Raw genomic sequence first — 23,462 nt, forward strand, 5'->3', positions numbered from 1 at the left:
GTTCCATCCAAAAAGAGCAAAAGACACAGTCACAGAAACTAGGGGGCTCACAACATAAATCAGAGATATCGACTACAGTAGATAGAGAAATAATCTGAGGGTATAGTGGAGGGTTTAAAACAGAGGGAGAGATTAGTATCAGAGGGATTTCAATAGAATGAACAGGCTCTGAAGCATTGCCGTATTTAATAAGTGATCTATAGTCTGCTGGTGTTTCCCAGGTAAAGTAGCACAAAGACTCAGGCATCAGAACTGAAGGAGAAGAGAACTTGCAGACTTGGCAGCAGGAATCAGCAGTGGAATAATGAATCATAAAATGGAACTGATGAAGTTTTGGAGAAGTCATTTAGATAGTCATTCGCTCTATACTCAGGACACCAACTATATAGTAGATTCAATTACTGGACCTTATTGTAACTTTTAGAGGAATACCACAATTTATGTGGGTAATGGGTAATTAAGTTACAGTATAACGATATGGATTATTGAAAAGAGAAGTGATTTAATTTAGGCTAAAGGGGTAGTAAAAGACAGTCAAATTACATCTAAAAGTGTGTGCCGTGTGCATCCATCCAGCCCACCTCAGGCTCATCCTATGGCTGAAATAGACGTGTTCTTTCTGTCACCCACCTCACGCTATGCTGGAGATCCTCTCAGTCCTCCTCAACATCAAGACAGATTTATGAGAGAGAAAAGCAAAAGTCATTTTAAAAGGAAATGACTGTATGCGGGATTTAAAGTCTGTTTTTCACTCAGAGGGAGAAGACAGCTAAAATCAACACATGGCTCTATTTATATTTCTACCGTTCCTCTTGATTTGATTCGCTCTGTCTTCCGCCCCATACTCATCCCAGCACCCCCTGCACCCACCTCCCTACCCCCACTCCTAAAGTGTATGCCCAGTGAAGGGGCACTATCGTTTACCCACACGCTAATGAGAACAGTCAGCACACCAGACTCCACTTCACTCACCACCAAGCTCACAAATTACATTTCATTTGTTTATTTTTGACTGCATCACTTTAATTAGAAAAAGTCTTTGGGCAGAGGTCTCTCCAGTCTTTGATTCTTATGAGACGTTCTGCATTTGATTTGCTCTTCACAGTTCGGGAAGTTTGAGAGCAGGATATAGGGCTTCAATCAGAAATACAGTGTTTTCAACAGTTTTATCCATATAAACATAGTTTATCTCATGTACCACATATTAATGTAGGCTACCGCATGTTATTTGAATTAGAGTGTTACTTCAGGTGGTTACACGGAGGGGCTCTGTAAATACATGACATGTCCTTACAGGTGTTTTAGAGAACTTCCTTCTACTTTTTCTGAGAGAAGTAACATTAGCATATGTTTTGTGAAGTTCACTTAAAATGTGTCAACCTTTCTCTTCTTCTGTCTCTGGAAAACTTGGAGGAAAACATGCATTCCTTCAAAGTGCCCAGACCTTGTTTTACGAAGTCATTGTAGATGTGTGAGGTAGTGCCAGTTTCAGGCAGCTATTTGTTTTTCATCTGTTGGATGAAAGGTTTGTAAGACCAGGGTTTTAAGCACACTGCTGGACAAAATGAGACAGCTTTAGAGAGAGAGAGAGAGAGAGAGAGAGAGAGAGAGAGAGAGAGAGAGAGAGAGAGAGAGAGAGAGAGAGAGAGAGAGACAGAGAGAGAGAGAGAGAGAGAGAGAGACAGAGAGAGAGAGAGAGAGAGAGAGACAGAGAGAGAGAGAGACAGAGAGAGAGAGAGAGAGAGACAGAGAGAGAGAGAGAGAGAGACAGAGAGAGAGAGACAGAGAGAGAGAGAGACAGAGAGAGAGACAGAGAGAGAGACAGAGAGAGAGAGAGACAGAGAGAGAGAGAGAGAGAGAGACAGAGAGAGAGAGAGACAGAGAGAGAGAGAGACAGAGAGAGAGAGAGAGAGAGACAGAGAGAGAGAGAGAGAGAGACAGAGAGAGAGAGACAGAGAGAGAGAGAGACAGAGAGAGAGACAGAGAGAGAGAGAGAGAGAGAGAGACAGAGAGAGAGAGAGAGAGAGAGAGAGAGAGGGAGAGAGAGACAGAGAGAGAGAGAGAGAGAGGGGGGGGGGGGTAGATGCTAAGGAGAGGGATGTTGGGCGTGGCCGTTTTTGCCATGTTTGAGATTGCAGGCTATGTAGTTAATGGGATCCAAAAAATAGGCCACATCTGCCAGTGTAAAAAAAAAAGATTACCCTGCGCTGTGTGTATTAAAAAGAAATGTGTACTGTAATTGTTTGTTAAAAGGACCTCCTTTACTATTGTATGGAGAATATAGATTCTATTACCACCACTGTATAGCTGGTTCTATTATATGGAGAATATAGGTTATATTACAACCACTGTATAGCTGGTTCTATTATATGGAGAATATAGGTTATATTACCACCACTGTATAGCTGGTTCTATTGTATGGAGAATATAGGTTATATTACCACCACTGTATAGCTGGTTCTATTGTATGGAGAATATAGGTTCTATTACCACCACTGTATAGCTGGTTCTATTGTATTTAGAACAGAGGTCCTATTACCACCACTGTATAGCTGGTTCTATTGTATTTAGAACAGAGGTCCTATTACCACCACTGTATAGCTGGTTCTATTGTATTTAGATTAGAGGTTCTATAACCACCACTGTATATATAGCTGGTTCTATTGTATTTAGAATAGAGGTTCTATAACCACCACTGTATATATAGCTGGTTCTATTGTATTTAGAACAGAGGTCCTATTACCACCACTGTATAGCTGGTTCTATTGTATTTAGAACAGAGGTTCTATAACCACCACTGTATATATAGCTGGTTCTATTGTATTTAGAATAGAGGTTCTATAACCACCACTGTATTTATAGCTGGTTCTATTGTATTTAGATTAGAGTTTCTATTACCACCACTGTATATATTGTAAGGGTTTTCCTGTGGTGAAGTAGAGGCGGACCAAAATGCAGCGTGGTTGTTATTCATTGTACTTTAATAAAGAAACTGTACACGAATAAACTAACAAAACAATAAATGTGGAAAACCTAAAACAGCCCTATCTGGTGCAAAACACAGAGACAGGAACAATCACCCACAAACCCACAGTGAAATCCAGGCTACCTAAGTATGATTCTCAATCAGAGACAACTAATGACACCTGCCTCTGATTGAGAACCATACTAGGCCGAAACATAGAAATACCCCAAAACATAGAAAAACAAACATAGACTGCCCACCCAACTCACGCCCTGACCATACTAAATAAATACAAAACAAAGGAAATAAAGGTCAGAACGTGACAGTACCCCCCCCCCCCCAAAGGTGCGGACACCGGCCGCAAAACCTTAACCTATAGGGGAGGGTCTGGGTGGGCTCTGGCGCGGGACGCGGACCCCACTTCACCATTGTCTTAGTCCGCCTTATTGTCTGCTTCCGTGGCCTCCTAACCATGGCGAACCCTCTAAATGACCCCGCTGGACTGAGGGGCTGCTGGCGGCCCCTGGCTGACTGGCGGCACTGCCGGCCCCTGGCTGACTGGCGGCACTGGCGGCCCCTGGCTGACTGGCGGCACTGGCGGCCCCTGGCGGCCCCTGGCTGACTGGCGGTACTGGCGGCCCCTGGCTGACTGGCGGCACTGGCGGCCCCTGGCTCACTGGCGGCACTGGCGGCCCCTGGCAGACTGGCGGCACTGGCGTCTCCTTGCAGACTGGCGGCACTGGCGGCACTGGCGGTTCCTTGCAGACTGGCGGCACTGGCGGCGCTGGGCAGACGGGTGGCTCAGGCGGCGCTGGGCAGACGGGCGGCTCAGGCAACGCTGGGCAGACGGGCGGCTCAGGCGGCGCTGGGCAGACGGGTGGCTCAGGCGGTGCTGGGCAGACGGGTGGCTCAGGCGGCGCTGGGCAGACGGGTGGCTCAGATGGCGCTGGGCAGACAGGAAGCTCCCGCAACGCTGGAGAGGAAGGCTCTGGCAGCGCTGGACTGAGTAGCTCTGGCGCCTCTGGAATGAGGGGCTCTAGCGCCTCTGGACTGAGGGCGGGAGCTCTGGTAGCGCCGAACAGGCAGGAGACTCCGGCAGCACTGGAGAGGAGGAAGGCACCGGCAGCGATGGACAGGAGGGAGCACCTGTAGGGATGAGACGGAGAGACAGCCCCATGCGGGGGGCTGCCACCGGAGGGCTGGTGCGTGGAGGTGGTGACGGATAGACCACCACTGTATAGCTGGTTCTATTGTATGGAGAATTGAGGTCCTATTACCACCACTGTATAGCTGGTTCTATTGTATTTACAATAGAGGTTCTATTACCACCACTGTATAGCTGGTTCTATTGTATTTAGAATAGATGTTCTATTACCACCACTGTATATATAGATGGTTCTATTGTATTTAGAATAGATGTTCTATTACCACCACTGTATATATTTAGAATAGAGGTTATATAACCACCACTGTATATATAGCTGGTTCTATTGTATTTAGAATATAGGTTATATTACCACCACAACTGGTTCTATTGTATGGAGAAATGAGGTTCTATTACCACCACTGTATATATTTAGAATAGAGGTTATATAACCACCACTGTATATATAGCTGGTTCTATTGTATTTAGAATATAGGTTATATTACCACCACAACTGGTTCTATTGTATGGAGAAATGAGGTTCTATTACCACCACTGTATATATTTAGAATAGAGGTTATATAACCACCACTGTATATATAGCTGGTTCTATTGTATTTAGAATATAGGTTATATTACCACCACAACTGGTTCTATTGTATGGAGAAATGAGGTTCTATTACCACCACTATATAGCTGGTTCTATTGTAATTAGAATAGATGTTATATTACCACCACTGTATATATAGCTGGTTCTATTGTATTTAGAACAGAGGTTCTATTACCACCACTGTATATATAGCTGGTTCTATTGTATTTAGAATAGATGTTCTATTACCACCACTGTATATATAGCTGGTTCTATTGTATTTAGAATAGATGTTCTATTACCACCACTGTATATATAGCTGGTTCTATTGTATGGAGAATATAGGTTATATTACCACCACAGCTGGTTCTATTGTATTTAGAATAGAGTTTCTATTACCACCACTGTATATATAGCTGGTTCTATTGTATTTAGAATAGATGTTCTATTACCACCACTGTATATATAGCTGGTTCTATTGTATTTAGAATAGATGTTCTATTACCACCACTGTATATATAGCTGGTTCTATTGTATTTAGAATAGATGTTCTATTACCACCACTGTATATATAGCTGGTTCTATTGTATTTAGAATAGATGTTCTATTACCACCACTGTATATATAGCTGGTTCTATTGTATTTAGAATAGATGTTCTATTACCACCACTGTATATATAGCTGGTTCTATTGTATTTAGAATAGAGTTTCTATAACCACCACTGTATATATAGCTGGTTCTATTGTATGGAGAAATTAGGTTCTATTACCACCACTATATAGCTGGTTCTATTGAATGTAGAATAGAGGTTCTATTACCACCACTGTATATATAACTGGTTCTATTGTATGGAGAAATTATGTTCTATTACCACCACTGTATAGCTGGTTCCATTGTATGGAGAATATAGGTTCTATTACCACCATTATATATATAGCTGGTTCTATTGTATGGAGAATATAGGTTATATTACCACCACTGTATATATAGCTGGTTCTATTGTATGGAGAATATAGGTTCTATTACCACCACTATATATATATAGCTGGTTCTATTGTATGGATAATATAGGTTCTATTACCACCCCTGTATATAAAGCTGGTTCTATTGTATGGAGAATGTATTTTCTGTTACCAGCAGGGTGCAGTTAGATCTCTTGGCCACTCTTCAGAGGAACAGTAAAAAGATCTTCATGAAGATGATGACGATAATAATGGTTATTACTTCTTCTAAGGCCTTATCCATTTAATAGCTAGTTCTATCATCCCAAATGTATTTGTTATGTGGGATCGTTTGTATTCCCGCCTGTAATATATCACACCAGACGTGTCTGTCTGTGTGTGAATTAGCAGCCTTCTATAATGCTGGATTAAGATTAAGTTGTGCTGTGTGATTAACCAAAATGTAGGTTCTTTTTTCATTTTTTTAACAACTAATTGACTGACAGGTGAAATGATTTGAATTCCACTTTGTATTTGCTTTTCTTCTTCTAGAGATAAATCGGATCTGTGATATGTAGCAGGGAGTTGTAGTTTCCAACAGGCCATTATTCTTCATAATTTAGTGCATCAAATGTGGTAATTTGCTACAATGACCATTATCCATTGTGCATCTAGTTGTCAGGTCTGTGTTTCTTTTACACTTGCTACAGAAGAGAGACAGGAATGCGGGATCGTGAGGCGATATAGAGAGCAGCTGTTGCTTTGCAAGGTATCTCTACCTGAAAATACATGATCTAAGTGATTGATAGTTGGTATTCAGCAGGCATAAAACTATGCCTTATTTACTTTGAAGAACTTTTTGTTAGACAGAATAGGCAGCAGCTCTATAGAGATGAGATGACTGAAATAGTAAAGTCATCAAATAAATCAAATGTAATATACCCAACAACTGAAATATTATATTAAAATAAGGTAATGTGAATAAATGATGGTTAAAAAGTGATAAGCAGTAATGGGAAGTCACTGCCATCATGGGACTTTTAGTAATTGTTTTATTCTGTGCTGTTACAGCATTCAACCCAAATAATCTAAACAGAAATGGAAAACTGTGATTATTTTTTAATAATCGAACCGAAACTGAACAGACCTCAAAAAGCACTAATCGCTCAGCACTAATATTAAACAGAAGGCAAAGATACATTTTGATCGCTGTTCATCAGAGCCTGTGCCACGTTCCCGGCACCTTGAAGTAAGTGCGTGTGTGTATATACATAGTGTATATATATATATATATATATATATATACACACTAATGAAGAGCAGCAAATGAAATCGTTTATTGTGTCTGATATAACATTAGGTTCCATTAGGGATCTGCTGCTAGGGATGATTGCTGGAGTACCATGGCCTGGAGAGCATCGGCAGTTTCACCTTTTCCAGATTTCAGAGAGAGGCCTGTTTCTTAGAAAGATGAGCCTCACAAAGTGCTCAAGGGCCATGCCACAAAGTGCGCAAGGGCCATGCTTGCAAGCAAGCAGGTCGGAGCGAGGGTGAGGGTGGATGTGAGGTCAAGGGTGAAGGTGGGGGCAGGTCGGGTAAGGGTAAGGGAGGGGGCGAGGGCGAGGGTGGAGAGTGGGGCAGGTCAGGGCGAGGCTGGGAGTGAGGGTCGGGCGAGGGTGGGGGTGAGGGCAAGGGTGTGGGAGAGGGCAGATCGAGCCCCTTCTCTCTCTCTCTAACCTGACAGTTCGTCAGCAACTCAGAGCAGTAATTGAAAATCATGGGAAAAGTGGATAATGATTGTTTATTTGTGTGAAATTCAAACGAGAAGGGGAGAAGGCTGGACTTGGTGGTTCAGCGGCTTATCTAGCTGTGGTTGGCTGAGTAATTAAATCAGGAAAGCCAGTGAAGTTATGCTCAGCTCAGCGCCTCGTCCTGTTTCTCCTTTAATCAAGAGCCCATTAAACCTCTGATTGCGTGCCCCATCTTCTGACTCCAGCTCAGCTATTAAACAGGAACTGAAAGCCTTTCTCTGTTGCAGGGGGGTTGGTGGCATGCACAGGATGCAAAGTTAGAGATAAATAGCAGGACAGGTATTGGGTAAAGAACTGAAAGCCTTTTATATGGTAGCAGATCACGGGTAATGGGGAGATGAGGAATTGGGTGGGGTGGGGGGGAGTGTTAGGAGAGGGGCATTATAGCACTCACAGGATACAAAGTAGTATATAAAGTGCAAGAGTGGTAATAGAAGGAGAGAGAGGGAGAGCGACATGATGATGGTGGAATATATGTGGACATGAGTTTAACATTCAACATGTTTTCCAGTTCTGGTTAAATGGGTGATCAGGCCCATAAATCCCTTTCATAAAGTACAACCGACTTGTGAGATATAGCTCTGACTTTAAGTTACACACACACACACACACTAGGAACCATGCTCTTTCCATAACATAACACTGACCAGGTGAAACCAGGTGAAACCAGGGAAACCTATGATCCTTTATTGATGTGGCAAATCCACTTCAATTAGGGTAGATGAAGGGGAGGAGACAGGTTAAAGAAGGATTTTTAAGACTTGAGATAATTGAGACATGGATTGTGCATGTGTGCCATTCAGAGGGTGAAAGGGCAAGACAAAAGATGTAAGTGCCGTGGAATGGTGCCAGGCACACTGGTTTGAGTGTGTCAAAAACTGCAACACTGCTTGGTTTTTCACGGTCAACAGTTTTCCATGTGTATCAAGAAAGGTTCACCAACCAAAAGACATCCAGCCAACTTGACACAACTGTGGGAACCAACATGGGCCAGCAACCCTGTGGAACGCTTTTGACACCTTGAAGGTTTTCCTAATATTTTGTGCACTCAGTGTACATATATCTTTATATTCCAGACTCCCTAATATTTCTATATATCTTAATTACATTATTTTATTTGGGGGATTTGTGTATATTGTTTTGTATTGCTAGGTATTACTGCACTGTTGGACTTAGGAACATAAGCATTTCGCTACACCCGTGACAGCATCTGCTAAATATGTGTAGGTGACAAATAAGATTTGGTTTGATTTGATTTTTCATTTGATGTCCCAGACACACTGCTCTCTCTGGGTCTGGGCCAGCTCACTACATATACAGTATACTGTACATGCTGATGGAGTCAGACCACACTGGCAGATGGGACAGAGTCATTCAGCCAGAAGAGATATTTCTATTTGTATTTGTATTTACTATGGATCCCCATTAGTTCCTGCCAAGGCAGCAGCTATTCTTCCTGGGGTCCAGCAAAATTAAGGCAGTTATATAGGCAGTTATATACAATTAAAAACATTGTATTACATTCACAACAGATTTCACAACACATTAGGTATGTGACCACAGGCCGCTACCCTACTACCACATATCTACAACACAAAATCCAAGTGTACGTGTGTGTTTGTAGAGTGTGTGTGTGTAGAGTGTGTGTGTGTAGAGTGTGTGTGTGTTTCATTACCGTCCCCGCTGTTCCGTAAGGTGTATTTGTATCTGTTTTTTTAAACAAATGTTATTGCTTGCATGAGTTACCTGCTCTGCTCTTAAATGCAAGTAAAACTAAATGCATGCTCTTCAACCGATCGCTGCCCACACCTGTGTTCTGTCTTTGGCTATGCCGGATTAAGTGATATGACATGCTATTCTATAAAATAATTTATCCGTAATTAATATTACCTGATTGAGCTAATCATGTAAATGTAATTAACTAGAGAGTCGGGCACCACAAAATAATATTTATAGAGCTGTTATCTTCCAAATAAACTCTTAAAGACCTAGTAATATTTTACATCAATAGCAGGCAATATTAATAGTCATCTTAATTCAGTCTCATCTGAAAGTTGCAAATTCTTGGTTATCTGCACAAACCCTGGCTCACAAGTTGAATCAGAAATACAAAATTGGGTTTAATTATTTATTTCCTAAATACCTAACTAATCACACAGAATTACACATACACATAATTAAATCATAACGTGATTACAAATTACGTCATAAAGGAAAATTGTCCCTAGTGGGCGGAACAGATATGACAGCTTGTTACACAAAAGAAAAGGGGCTGGGTTTTGGTGAAAGAGCGGGAAGACTGAGTAACAAAGAGCAAAGCTGTGCTATCGTAAATACAGTATCTTATGCATTCTAAAGTACTGCCCATATGGAAAAGGGAAATGCAATAAATATTTACTCTGAGCTGTGCTTCGGTAGGTTGGCTGTAGATGGAAGGCCGTGTTGCCCAACCGAGTCCTTTGGAGAATGTCTCTACTGGTAAATTGGTTACGTTGAAGTAACGTTGTTTTGTGGTAGACGGGATACTCTGTCTGTTCCTTCCTAACCCTCGTTTGCAGGGGCTGTTGCTAACTGTTGCTAAGGGGCTGGTGCTAAGCTCACGCTGATGTTGGCTTCGTTCTGTTGTTATTATCTGAACCATTCTGACATCGGACCGTCGTCCTCACGTCCTCAGAACAGGAGGTTACATTGTCGTCAAAGGCTCATATAGGAAGGGAGAGGAGGGTGTATTTGAAAAGTTTTATAGCCCATGTCCCTTCACAGAGGCGGGCCTGCAAGGATTTTGCAAATGTAACATCAGTAGGGTAGAGAGAGGAAAAAGGGGGAAAGAGGTATTTATGACGGTCATAAACCTACCCCCAAGCCAACGTCATGACACCTGCCTGCCTGTCCAGCATCACTACTCTGGACGGTTCTGACTTAGAATATGTGGACAACCACAAATACCTAGATGTCTGGTAAGACTGTAAACTCTCCTTCCAGACTCACATTAAGCATCTCCAATCCAAAATTAAATCTAGAATCGGCTTCCTATTTCGCAACAAAGCATCCTTCACTCATGCTGCCAAACATACCCTCGTAAAACTGAATACCCTACCGATCCTTGACTTTGGCGATGTCATTTACAAAATAGCCGCCAACACTCTACTCAGCAAATTGGATGCAGTCTATCACAGTGCCATCCGTTTTGTCACCAAAGCCCCATACTACCCACCACTGTGACCTGTATGCTCTCGTTGGCTGGCCCTCGCTTCATATTCGTCGCCAAACCCACCGACTCCAGGTCATCTATAAGTCTTTGCTAGGTAAAGCCCCGCCTTATCTCAGCTCACTGGTCACCATAGCAGCACCCACTCGTAGCACGCACTCCAGCAGGTATATTTCACTGGCCACCCCCAAAGCCTATTCCTATTTGGCCGCCTTTCCTTCCAGTTCTCTGCTGCCAATGACTGGAACGAACTGCAAAAATCACTGAAGCTGGAGACTCATATCTCCCTCACTAACTTTAAGCACCAGCTGTCAGAGCAGCTCACAGATCACAGGCCATCCAACTACCTCATCCCCATACTGTTATTCATTTTATTTATTTTGCTCCTTTGCACCCCAGTATCTCCACTTGCACATTCATCTTCTGCACATCTATCACTCCAGTGTTTAATCTATAATCTTTAATTCTATATTGTAATTATTTCGCCACCATGGCCTATTTATTGCCTTACCTCCCTTATCCTACCTCATTTGCACACACTGTATATAGACTTTTTCAATTTTATTATTGACTTTGTTTGTTTATTCCATGTGTAACTCTGTGTTGTTGTTTGTGTTGCACTGCTTTGCTTTATCTTGGCCAGGTCGCAGCTGTAAATGAGAACTTGTTCTCAACTAGCCTTAAATAAGGGTGAAACAAAAAATAAATAAAAACCTGATGTGGAATAGAGTTCCATGTAGTCATCTCTCTGTTTAGTACTGTGCGCCTTCCGTAGTCTGTTCTGGACTTTGGGACTGTAAAGAGACCTCTGGTGGCATTTCTTGTGGGGTATGCATGGCTGTCTTAGCTGTGTGCTGGTAGTTTAAACAGACATTTCAGTGCATTCAACACGTTAATAGTTCTATTGATGACGTCAATCTCTATTGATGACGTCAATCTCTTCTCTACTTTGAGCCAGGAGATATTGACATGCATATTATTAATGTTAGGTCTCGGTGTACATTTAAGGGCCAACCATTTTGCCCTGTTCTGGGCCAATTGTAATTTTCCTTCTTTGTGGCACCTGACCACACGACTGGACAGTAGTCCAGGTGTGACAAAACTAGGGCCTGTAGGACATCATATTGTCTTGGATTACCTCTTCATTATCCTGGACACCCAGTATAAGTATGTGATCTGCTCTATCCCCAGTGCTAGTGTGGTTATTGCCATGTTGATTGTGCTGTACTGTACACACTGTGCTGACAGTGTGTCCTCCTCTCCTCTCATCCTGTCCTGCAGCACCAGTCATCCTGAATGAGCTGAACTGGACCCAGGCTCTGGAGAGGGTATTCATTGATAACCGCCGTGAGGACAGCTCTCTGCGCTGGCAGGTGTTCGGCAGCGCCACGGGGGTCACAAGATATTACCCAGGTAGGTCCCGGATCGTTAATAATAAGGGTATTATCAACTTGAACTATAAATAGAAAAGATCAAGCTGATGTTCAGAATGATGTTTTACATTTCCTCCTTTTTCCAGCCACTCCATGGAGAGCACCCAATAAGATTGACCTGTATGACGTCCGCAGGCGGCCATGGTGGGTACACTGCAAATTGATCGGTGTTGATTTTTCAGTGTTACATTTCTAGTGTTGATTCAGGAATTAAATTTACTCTGTACGAGTTAAATTAGCACTCAGTGATGTAAAACTACCCTTAGTGTTGGTGTTTATAAGCAGAGTTATTGTTTTACCCTGTGGAGAGTAAAACAGTCTCATCAAAACTACGCCCATCTTTATCATATTTCCCAGCATGCTCTACTGCAGGTAGATTTTTTGAGATTGTTTTTAATATCTGTGTTTTTGCATGTGATTGTTTTTGCATTGATTGATTAATCTTATGCTACACAAAGATAAATAGCATACATTTTTCTAAACTATTCAGTTAGTTCGTTTTCGCCAATAGAAGAGGAGATAATTTTGCTTCTGTAGTCTCACCAGGGTGCCTGCGCATCGGCCTCTATAGAGCCTCACAGTGGAGTTGTCATAATACCCACTAAAACCTAGTGGTTAAACAGGGAAATGGTTCCAATCGTTTTTCCATTTATTTTCCCATAAGGGATTTTAGGCTGTGTTTCGTGTAGGCTTACCCTGGCTTGACGTTTTGTTAACCGTGTAAAACTCTCTCAGACGAGGTGACTTTTATTTTTATTTGGCTCTATTTACGCTCATATTTGAAAATGCTAATTAGCGTTCAAGTAGGCATCATGCAAAACTACAAATCCCTGAAAGCTCCTGCACGTCATCTCTAGCTGATACCTTTGCTAACAGGTATTGTGTCAATTTAAAACTTGCACAAGTTCACAGAATTGTCCATTTAAAGAAATTTAGCCAATTTATTACTACATTTAGCTAACATTAGATAGTTAATCCAGAAATTCTTACCTTTGCCTCAATTCAGCAGTCTCATCCAGATCATCATGGCATTTGTAGTTCTTTATAATAGCCACATTTGCAGCTAATTACCGTTTCATTTATGTCTTTCGCCTCCGATTCATTGAAGTAGAAGTCATTGACCAAATCGAAGTTAGTGATAGCTGTTGATGTCTAGAAGCTCTTTTTGGTCATAGAAAACGATAGTGGAAACATTATAAACAAAAGAAGATCAACACAAAAATATACAAAATAGCACAATTGGTCAGGAGTCCATAAAATAACTGCCATTCCCTCCGGCGCCATTCTCATCATCGATGGTAACTCTCCAATTCACTCGAAAAGGCAAGGCACACAGGGAAATCATATTGAAGATGTGGCTTAGTGGGGGTGTGGCTTTCAATTAGGTTTTTTTGGCCACCCGTGAGTGGAAATGTTGTACCAGTTTAAGTGGTCTATGGTTATGTTCATAAAAGTTTGAGCATGTCTGCTGGCGGTTTTGAAGTCTTTATAAATGCGTATATAAAAGCATGTGGCAAAGACTTGTAAATATTTAAATATTATTGTAATGTCCTTAACCCAACACTGAAATCAAATCAAATGTTATTTGTCATATACACATGGGGAGCAGATGTTAATGCGAGTGTAGCGAAATGCTTCTGCTTCTAGTTCTGACAGTGCAGTAATATCTAACAAGTAATCTAACAATTCCTGAACTACCTAATACACACAAATCTAAAGGGGGTGAATGAGAACATCTACGTATAAATATATGGATGAGCAATGGCCGAATGGCATAGGCAAGGTGCAATAGATGGTATAAAATGCAGTATATACATGTGATATGAGCAATGTAAGATATGTAAACATTATTAGTGCCATTATTTAGAGTGGCATTGTATAAAGTAACTAGTGATCCATTTATTAAAGTGGCCAGCGATTGAGTCTCAATGTAGGCAGCAGCCTCTCTGAGTTAGTGATTGCTGTTTAGCAGTCTGATGGCCTTGAGATAGAAGCTGTTTTTCAGTCTCTCGGTCCCAGCTTTGATGCACCTGTACTGACCTCACCTTCTGGATGGGAGCGGTGTGAACAGGCAGTGGCTCGGGTTCTTGATGTCCTTGATGATCTTTTTGGCCTTCGTGTGACATCGGGTGCTGTAGGTGTCAAGGAGAGCAGATTGTTTGCCCTCGGTGATGCTTTGTGCAGACCGCACCACCCTCTGGAGAGCCTTGCGGTTGAGGGCGGTGCAGTTGCCGTACCAGGCTGTGATACAGCCCGACAGGATGCTCTCGATTGTGCATCTGTAAAAGTTTGTCAGGGTTTTGGGTGACAAGCCACATTTCTTCAGCCTCCTGAGGTTGATAAGGCGCTGTTGCGTCTTCTTCACCACACTGTCTGTGTGAGTGGACCATTTCAGTTTGTCTGTGATGTGTATGCCTAGGAACTTAAACTTTCCACCTTCTCCACTGCTGTCCCTTCGATGTGGATAGGGGGGTGCTCCCTCTGCTGTTTCCTGAAGTCCACGATCATCTCCTTTGCTTTGTTGATGTTGATTGAGAGGTTGTTTTCCTGAGACCACACTTCGAGTGCCCCCACCTCCTCCCTGTAGGCTGTCTCGTCGTTGTTGGTAATCAACCCCACAACTGTCTTCTGCAAACTTGATTATTGAGTTGGAGGCGTGCATGGCCACGCAGTCGTGGGCGAACAGGGAGAACATGAGGGGGCTGAGCACGCACCCTTCTTTGGACCCCAGTGTTGAGGATCAGCGAAATAGAGATGTTGTTTCCTTCACCACCTGGAGCAGCCTGTCTGAAAGTCCAGGACCCAATTGCACAGGGCAGGGTTGAGACCCAGGGCCTCCAGCTTGATGATGAGCTTGGAGGGTACTATGGTGTTGAATGCTGAGCTGTAGTCAATGAACAGCATTCTTACATAGGTATTCCTTTTGTCCAGATGGGATAGGGTGATGGAGTGCAGTGTGATGGCGATTACATCGTCTGTGGACCTGTTGGGGCAGTATGCAAACTGAAGTAGGTGTAGGGTAGCCGGTAAGGTGGCGGTGTTATGATCCTTGACTAGCCTCTCAAAGCACTTCATAATGACAGAAGTGAGTGCTACGGGGCAGTAGTCATTTAGTTCAGTTATCTTTGCATTCTTGGTTTCAGGAACAATGGTAGCCACCTTGAAGCATGTGGGGACAACAGACTGGGATAGGGAGCGATTGAATATGGGGCGTAGTCCTTGTTAGCGGGCCGCGACGGTGGTACTGTGTTATCCTCAAAGCGGGCAAAGAAGGCGTTTAGTTTGTCTGGAAGCGTGACTTCGCTGTCCGTGGCGTGTGTGGTTTTCTTTTTGTAGGCAGTGATTTCCTGTAGACCCTGCCGAATACGTCTCTTGTCTGAGCCGCTGAATTGCGACTCCACCTTGTCCGTGTACTAGCATTTTGCTTGTTTGATTTCCTTGCAGAGGGAATAACAACACTGTTTATATTCAGTCATATTCCCAGACCTCTTTCCATGGTTAAATGCGATGGATCGCGCTTTCAGTTTAGCACTTATGCTGCCATCTATCCACGGTTTCTGGTTTTAATAGTCACAGTGGGTACAACATCTCCAGTGCATTTCTTTATAAACGCACTCACCGAGTCAGCGTATAGGTTGATTATCTTCTCCGAATGACCTTCTCAAGAGATACGGACCACTTGGTTATTGAATAACACCATTGGTGTAAACTACATACACTTCCTAGTGTTAAAAATACTATATCAGGTGTAATTTCATAACACTGAAAGTGTTAATTCCCTAACACTGACAAAGTTTAACAGCGTCAGCACTAAGCAGTGTTCATTTAACACTCAAAAGTGTGGCCCCGTATAGACACTGGCCCAGTGTTAAATGTAAGACTGTCAGTGTTGATTTAACACTGGCGAATTTGCTGTGGTTTAATGTTTCTTTTCTACAGAATCCTGCTTTATTCTAGGATATGCTATTCAATCTGAGGACAATAACATTATTTGGTTAGATATGAATGGTTCAAATAGTATATGCTTCCAATAGACTTGCAACATCTCAATGAATTAAAGCAATATGCATTATAAACACATTTTATTGTTCCTGATGCACATTCTATAGAATGCCAGATATTCTGGTATCAAATATTCAAGCCCCACATATTTAAATATTTGGAATTAGAACTCTGTCATTGTCTTGTAGTGGGAAATCTAATGTAACCAATCCTATATTGTGTTCCTGCAGGCTTAGTCTACCATGAACCTTAGTTGTCCCTCTTTCCTTCGAACTTAAAGGGATACTTCAGGGCAATGAAGCCCTATGTCTACTTCTCCGTCGCCAGATTGAGATTAATTTGTGGATACCATTTTTATGTCTCTGCGTGCTGTTTGAAGGAAGTTGCTACCTAATATTAACGCAATGTCTGGAAATCTATAGTAACTGCTAGCATGCTAGTAGATACCATAGACTTCCAGGCATTGTGCAAACACTAGTTAGCATTGGCTCACAAAACTACCTCTAACTTCCTTCATACTGGAGACATAAAAATGGATTCCATGAGTTCCTCAGACTCCCTTTAATAGAATAGTGCTGTCCTTTGTTTCAGGCCGTTGAGGTTAAAGCATTATCTAACCCCCATTTACCTCAGTGAGTTACCACAGTTAATTTATTCTCTTCAATGACCACAGCCAAGTGACTAATAAGATATGGAATAGTAGCATTGCTGTGTTGTTTTGTGTTCACCTGCCATTTGGCTTGTGAATCCCTACTGTGTTGTGTTGTGTTCACCTGCCATTTGGCTTGTGAATCCCTACTGTGTTGTGTTAAGTGTTCACCTGCCATTTGGCTTGTGAATCCCTACTGTGTTGTGTTAAGTGTTCACCTGCCATTTGGCTTGTGAATCCCTACTGTGTTGTGTTAAGTGTTCACCTGCCATTTGGCTTGTGAATCCCTACTGTGTCTCAGATCTCTGCTAGGGCCAGGGTTCAGAGAGGATGCCAGTTTGACGTTTTCGACAGCACAGGGGTGTGTGCGGCCAAACAGCCCCCCCCCCCTCACCCCTCCATCCCTCCATCCTGCCTCCACCTGTCATAGTCGCTCTGTGGAATAGTTGCCTGTTGCCTGGGCACAGATTAAAGCACCTTGGACATAATCATGACAGCCACGTTGATTAGAGTTGATGGTGGTTTCTGTCCCTGGCTGTCTCTCTGTGTCCATCTCCAACTATGCCTGGTTGGCTGTTTCAGGTCAGGCCAGGGATTGGCCAGGGGTGTTGGATGGGCAGGACAGCAATGCACTGAGACAAACAACAAACTCCCACTGTAACATACTTACAGTATACTCTAGGTTTATTTGTCAGGTAAAGAAGCAATGTATTTATATCAATATAAATAAAATAGAGTGTGGTTGCCTGGCTACTCAGACTCCTGAGTGGCCCAGCGGTCTAAGGCACTGCATCTCAGTGCAAGAAATGTCACTACAGTCCCTGGTTCGATTCCAGGCTGTATCACATCCGGCTTTGATTGCAAGTCCCATAGGGCGGCACACAATTGGTCCGTGTTTGGACGGGGTAGGACGTCATTGTAAATAAGAATTTGTTCTTAACTGACTTGCAAGGTTAAAAAATGTTAAATACAAAAACAATTCTCCAGCCAAATGCTACTCCACGTCCACAGATAGTTTCTTAGTTTCTTATCCACAATGAGTTTGGATCTGAGTACGTCCCCGATCCATCACCGAATGAGAACACATTCGTGGCTGCCTGATTTGTCCAGAAACCGATGGATTGTTCCATAGCCAGAACACAAATGGGTAAAGAGGCGTTTTAGAAAATGTGGCATTGGCTTTGATAGTCTGATTTGGTTAGAGACGATCCAACCACTGATTACTTTGTTTTGTACCACCCCTCTCGCCCTACTCATCACCACAAATCACTTCAGTGATGGTAGTCTCAGACTAAAGTTTGTTGCGAACAACAGAGCAGCGGAAGAATTTAGTGTCAGTCGTGAGACTAAGATTATGCCTCATTATACACCCATATTAACATGCTATTACAAACAGTTACACACACATATAAAAGCTACTCAAAGTTGAGACTGAGTTGAAGGTGAGGGAGAAGCTAATGCTAAGCTGAACTAAACTTTTTGTCAAGTAGATGTATTTGTCAAGTTTATCAAGTATATTTATTTGTTTTTTGTTTCACCTTTATTTAACCAGGTAGGCCAGTTGAGAACAAGTTCTCCTTTACAACTGTGACCTGGCCAAGATAAAGCAAAGCAGTTTGACACATACAACAACACATTGGAACAAACAAACATACAGTCAATAATACAGTAGAAAAAGTCTATATACAGTATGTACAAATGAGGTAAGATAAGGGAGGTAAGGCAAAAAATAGGCCATGGTGGTGAAGTAATTACAGTATAGCAATTAAACACTGGAGTGATAAATGTGCAGAAGATGAATGTGCAAGTAGAGATACTGGGGTGCAAAAGAGCAAGATAAATAAATAAATAGTGTAATTGGGATGAGGTAGTTGGAAGTAAAGGTGCAGTGTATTTATATCAATATGAACAACCTAGAGCAGGGTGTCCCTTACGAAAAAAGATTGCAGTCAGAGTGCATTATGTGGCAAATGCTGCATCCAAAATAACACAGCGTTTTTTACTACAGCTATTCTGCAGTCCAAAGTACGACAGCTGACTGCAGTTACTGCACTTTTACTGCAGCCTTTTCTAGTAAGGGTTCCTAACTCCATCCATCCCCCTCCCCCCCCCCATGAACACCACGTAATTAGGTTGTTTGTGTTAACGTGATGCAGTACATCCCTGACATGTTGAAAAGAGGATCATGTCCTTGTTTTTCTCAGTACATGTACATTCGCCTCCAACATACGATATGACAACCCATTTTAATTTGCTTACACATGAGAAGAGTCTTCCTTGAGGCAGAAAGAATCAAAGAGAGAAAGAGAGAGAGCTGTGAGAAAGGAAGAGATTTTGGATTCAGACAGGGGTAGAAAGAGAGGGATGTTTTCCACGGAAGAGCACCATGTCACCCCCTGGTTCTCCATGTTTGTCACTGCCATTTCTCCCATGTTTCTCCTCTCTGCCTGTTGGTCTCCGACTCTCCATCCATCCTATCTGTAAGCTCCTGTGGCATGTTGCCTAGCAACCTGTGCCCATGCAGCCTTCAGAGGCGTTACCGTGGCAGGGAGTGCCATGATGTGTCAGGTCAAGCTTGTATGATTATGGTCTAACGCTGCGTCCGGTTGTGACACTCTCTTGAGGGGTCAGCCAATCGCAGGGGGCTGAAATATAGCCCATTGGATTAAGTAAGCCAATCACGTGTGTGTTAGGTGACAGCAATAGACCTTTCAAGGGAACAACACATACACAGACACACATACGTGACCGACCGGCTCAATTTGGTTTTAGCAAAATTCAAAATTGTGTTTTTTACATTGGATAAAAGTAAAGACTCAGAGCTAGAAAATGGTTTATCATTCACTACACCTGTCGAACAATGGGAAAGTAATTCTGCTTTGAAAGTTGATAAACTTGTAACCTCTCTTTTGAGAAAATGGCCCCTGAATATTTTGGTACCTACTGGAGAGCTCTTCTTTGTCTTTTAAAAAAATATATATTTGACCTTTATTTAACCAGGTAAGCCAGTTGAGAACAAGTTCTCATTTACAACTGCGACCTGGCCAAGATAAAACAAAGCAGTGCGACACAAACAACACAGAGTTACACAATATACAGTCAATAACACAATAGAAAAATCTATATACTGTGTGTGCAAATGTAGTAAGATTAGGGAGGTAAGGCAATAAATAGGCTGTAGTAGATAGCCAGAGCGAATTTACCAGCTACGTCTATCGACAGTTGTCGCACTGACATTATAAACATTGTATTGAAATAGTTACCAGCTAATGTTGGGCGCATGCACACTGACCTGGCAACCGTGTCAGTGTGCATGCGCCCAGCCCGACACAGGAGTCGCTAGAGCACGATGGGATAAGGACATCCCTGTCAGCCAAACCCTCCCCTCACCCGGACAACTGTGCACCATCCCATGGGTCTCCCGGTCACAGCCAGTTGCGACATAGCCTGGATTTGAACCAGGATCTCTAGTGTCACAGTTAACATGTCAGCTTTTATGTTGCTGATACAAGATAGTACCTTTACAGATGATCCCTAACTGTGCATTCATTCTCTCAAGATTCTGAAATAAATCATATTTCTCCACTCCTGTTCATGAGTCAAAATGTACATGTGGTGTATCATTTTACTGCAAGAAATGCTTAATTGTGCAGGAGTTAATGTTATATTAGACTACGTGAGAGGTTATAGACCTACAGCCAGTGTCCAGATTTCAGTTAGGCTACTATTCCATTTAAACCATCTGAACAGTAGGCTACAGTTCCCGTCTGACGACTCTTGAATTTGTATAGCACCTCACAATCATCACACCTAACATAACTGCTTCCATTTCTTTTACCACTTCACAAAATCTTTCACAAAAATGACATTACTGTTCTGTCCCTCCATTTTATTTCATTTCCACTTTTCATTTCGTTGATTTTCTCTTATTGTATTAAACTCTGACATTGTCCTTTTTGCCTCAGTGGATTGATATGAACTTTTCTGCCCAAGTTCTGGAAAGCATTTGGTGATTGCCGTGTATTTGGCGCGCTACAGTTGGGCCCTGAAGCTTAGGCTACGCACTAACACCAGATCAAAATGATGAATGCAAAACCTCAATGTAGGCTATAGATATGAATTGCACAAGAATTATAAATGTATGAATTTTTTAATGCATATTTTTTATCGATGACCGCCACCCACCCGCTCTTCTTCCACAAAATACAGTATTTCAAGACCCTAAATCCACCTGCCCCGCAGATATAACCGCAGGGACTGCTGCTTATGAGTAAACATGCACATCAATAGCCCACACACACATCCTCTCACTCCAACACACAGACTGCCTGGACATGTAGATACACATATAAGCATGCACCCCCACAAACCCAAACAAACATCAGCACTCCTCCACAGTGACCAATAACTCCTCTCCTAATACTAAGCGATATGCTGTTATATATCCTCATAAATACCAGTAGAGAGTGCACAGATGCAATCACAGTAACACGCTCCATACCCCCGACACTGAAATGTGATTTACACAGGGAAATAAAAGGATGGCTTTCATGCACAGTTTGTGACCTAATAGACCTCCACCTTTATGGGAATGAGTTTAGGGCTGGTTGACCTGACCTTTAGATGTGCCGGTTGGGGTCCTCTGTGTGTGTGTGTGTGTGTGTGTGTGTGTGTGTGTGTGTGTGTGTGTGTGTGTGTGTGTGTGTGTGTGTGTGTGTGTGTGTGTGTGTGTGTGTGTGTGTGTGTGTGTGTGTGTGTGAGTATGAGTGTGCGTGTGCGTGTGCGTGTGGGTGTGTGTGTGTGTGTGTGTGTGTATGAGTATGCGTGTGTATTATTTCCCCTTTGAGGAAATCGGGGAAAGGGAGATAATGAGGCTGACTTGCTCGGTGCTTCCACAGATGGGCTCCCTCCCTCCCTCGTTCCCTCCCTCCCCCCGTCTGTCTGTCTGTCTGTCTGCTCTGCCCCCACTAACGGCCTCAAGAAAATTAATGGTCCAGTCAATACACTTGAAAGTTTCCAATTGCTCTGACATTAATTATTGACATTTGACCATTATATTGTCTGTTCAGGTTATCAAAGGAAGTCAGGGAAGAGAATGGGAGAGCGAGAGAGGTGGAAAGCGAGAGAGAGCGAGAGAGGTGGAAAGCGAGAGAGAGCGAGAGAGGTGGAGAGCGAGAGAGAGAGAGAGAGAGAGAGAGAGAGAGAGAGGCTCAATTAACAAAAACTATAATGCTATTTGGCCCTAAACAGAGAGTACTCAGTGGCAGAATACCTGACCACTGTGACTGACCCAAACTTAAGGAAAGCTTTGACTATGTACAGACTCAGTGAGCATAGCCTTGCTATTGAGAAAGGCCGCCGTAGGCAGACCTGGCTCTCAAGAGAAGACAGGCCATGTGCACACTGCCCACAAAATGAGGTGGAAACTGAGCTGCACTTCCTAACCTGCCAAATGTATGACCATATTAGAGACACATATTTACCACAGATCAACTAAGAATTCGAAAAACAAACCCATTTTTGATAAACTCCCATATCTACTGGGTGAAATACCACAGTGTGCAATCACCTCAGCAAGATGTGTGACCTGTTGCCACAAGAAAAAGGGCAACCAGTGAAGAACAAACACCATTGTAAATACAACCCATATTCATGTTTATTTATTTTCCTTTTTGTACTTTAACTATTTGCACATCGTTACAGTACTGTATATATTTGAAATGTCTTTATTTTTTTGGAACTTCTGTGAGTGTAATGTTTACTGTTCATTTTTATTGTTTATTTCACTTTTGTTTATTATCTACTTCACTTGCTTTGGCAATGTAAACATATGTTTCCCATGCCAATAAAGCCCTTAAATTGAATTTAATTTAATTGAATTCAATTGAGAGAGAGAGAGAGAGAGAAGACTAGAGATAAATATAGAGAGACAGGCATGAAGTTCTCTTAGCCAAGTGTTGCAGAGATCCCATTACCTCCCAGGTTCAGGACGGAATGCTGGGCCATAACAGATATTGATCTCTCAGAAGTCAATCTGCCGTCTCTGTAAATATTATGGCTCCTTGTCAATCCCAAACAGGAGCTGAGACTCTGGGCTTGCCTCCCTCCCGGCTCCCTCCCTCCCAGCTCCCTTCCTCAAGGATCCCTCCAGGCTCCCACCTGGCTCCCTCCCTCCCAGCTCCCTTCCTAAAGGATCCCTCCAGGCTTCCTCCCGGCTCCCTCCCTCCCAGCTCCCTTCCTCAAGGATCCCTCCAGGCTCCCACCTGGCTCCCTCCATCCCTGTTGGCTCCCTTCCTCTCTCCTTCCTCCCTCCTTCCTGGCTCCCTCCCTCCTCCTTCCTCCCTCCCGGCTCCATCCTTCCCTCCCTCCCGGCTCCCTCCCACCTGGCTCCCTCCCTCCTCCTCCCTCCCACCTTGCTCCCTCCCTCCTCCTTCCTCCCACCTGGCTCCCTCCCTCCTCCTCCCTCCCACCTGGCTCCCTCCCTCCTCCTTCCTCCCACCTGGCTCCCTCCCTCCTCCCTCCCACCTGGCTTCCTCCCTCCTCCTTCCTCCCTCCCGGCTCCATCCCTCCCTCCCTGGCTCCCGGCTCCCTCCCACCTGGCTCCCGGCTCCCTCCCACCTGGCTCCCTCCCTCCTCCTTCCTCCCACCTGGCTCCCTCCCTCCTCCTCCCTCCCACCTGGCTCCCTCCCTCCTCCTCCCTCCCACCTGGCTCCCTCCCT

At 43.2% G+C, this 23,462-nt stretch overlaps 1 protein-coding gene across 4 annotated transcripts in view; it reads left to right on the top strand.

The window, feature by feature from the left end:
* The window catches only part of LOC110493268 (voltage-dependent calcium channel subunit alpha-2/delta-2), a 304,480-nt gene that overhangs the window by 214,367 nt on the left and 66,651 nt on the right, over window positions 1–23,462 (top strand). For all 4 annotated transcript variants that reach the window (XM_036948226.2, XM_036948227.2, XM_036948228.2 and 1 more), the window contains 2 exons: window positions 11,941–12,072; window positions 12,179–12,236. In XM_036948226.2, coding sequence (XP_036804121.1) covers window positions 11,941–12,072; window positions 12,179–12,236 — 190 coding nt within the window. The remainder of the gene's footprint in view (window positions 1–11,940; window positions 12,073–12,178; window positions 12,237–23,462) is intronic.

This window comes from Oncorhynchus mykiss, chromosome 17 (genome assembly GCF_057628025.1).
Source record: "Oncorhynchus mykiss isolate SJ-2025 chromosome 17, ASM5762802v1, whole genome shotgun sequence".
Taxonomy (NCBI): domain Eukaryota; kingdom Metazoa; phylum Chordata; class Actinopteri; order Salmoniformes; family Salmonidae; genus Oncorhynchus; species Oncorhynchus mykiss.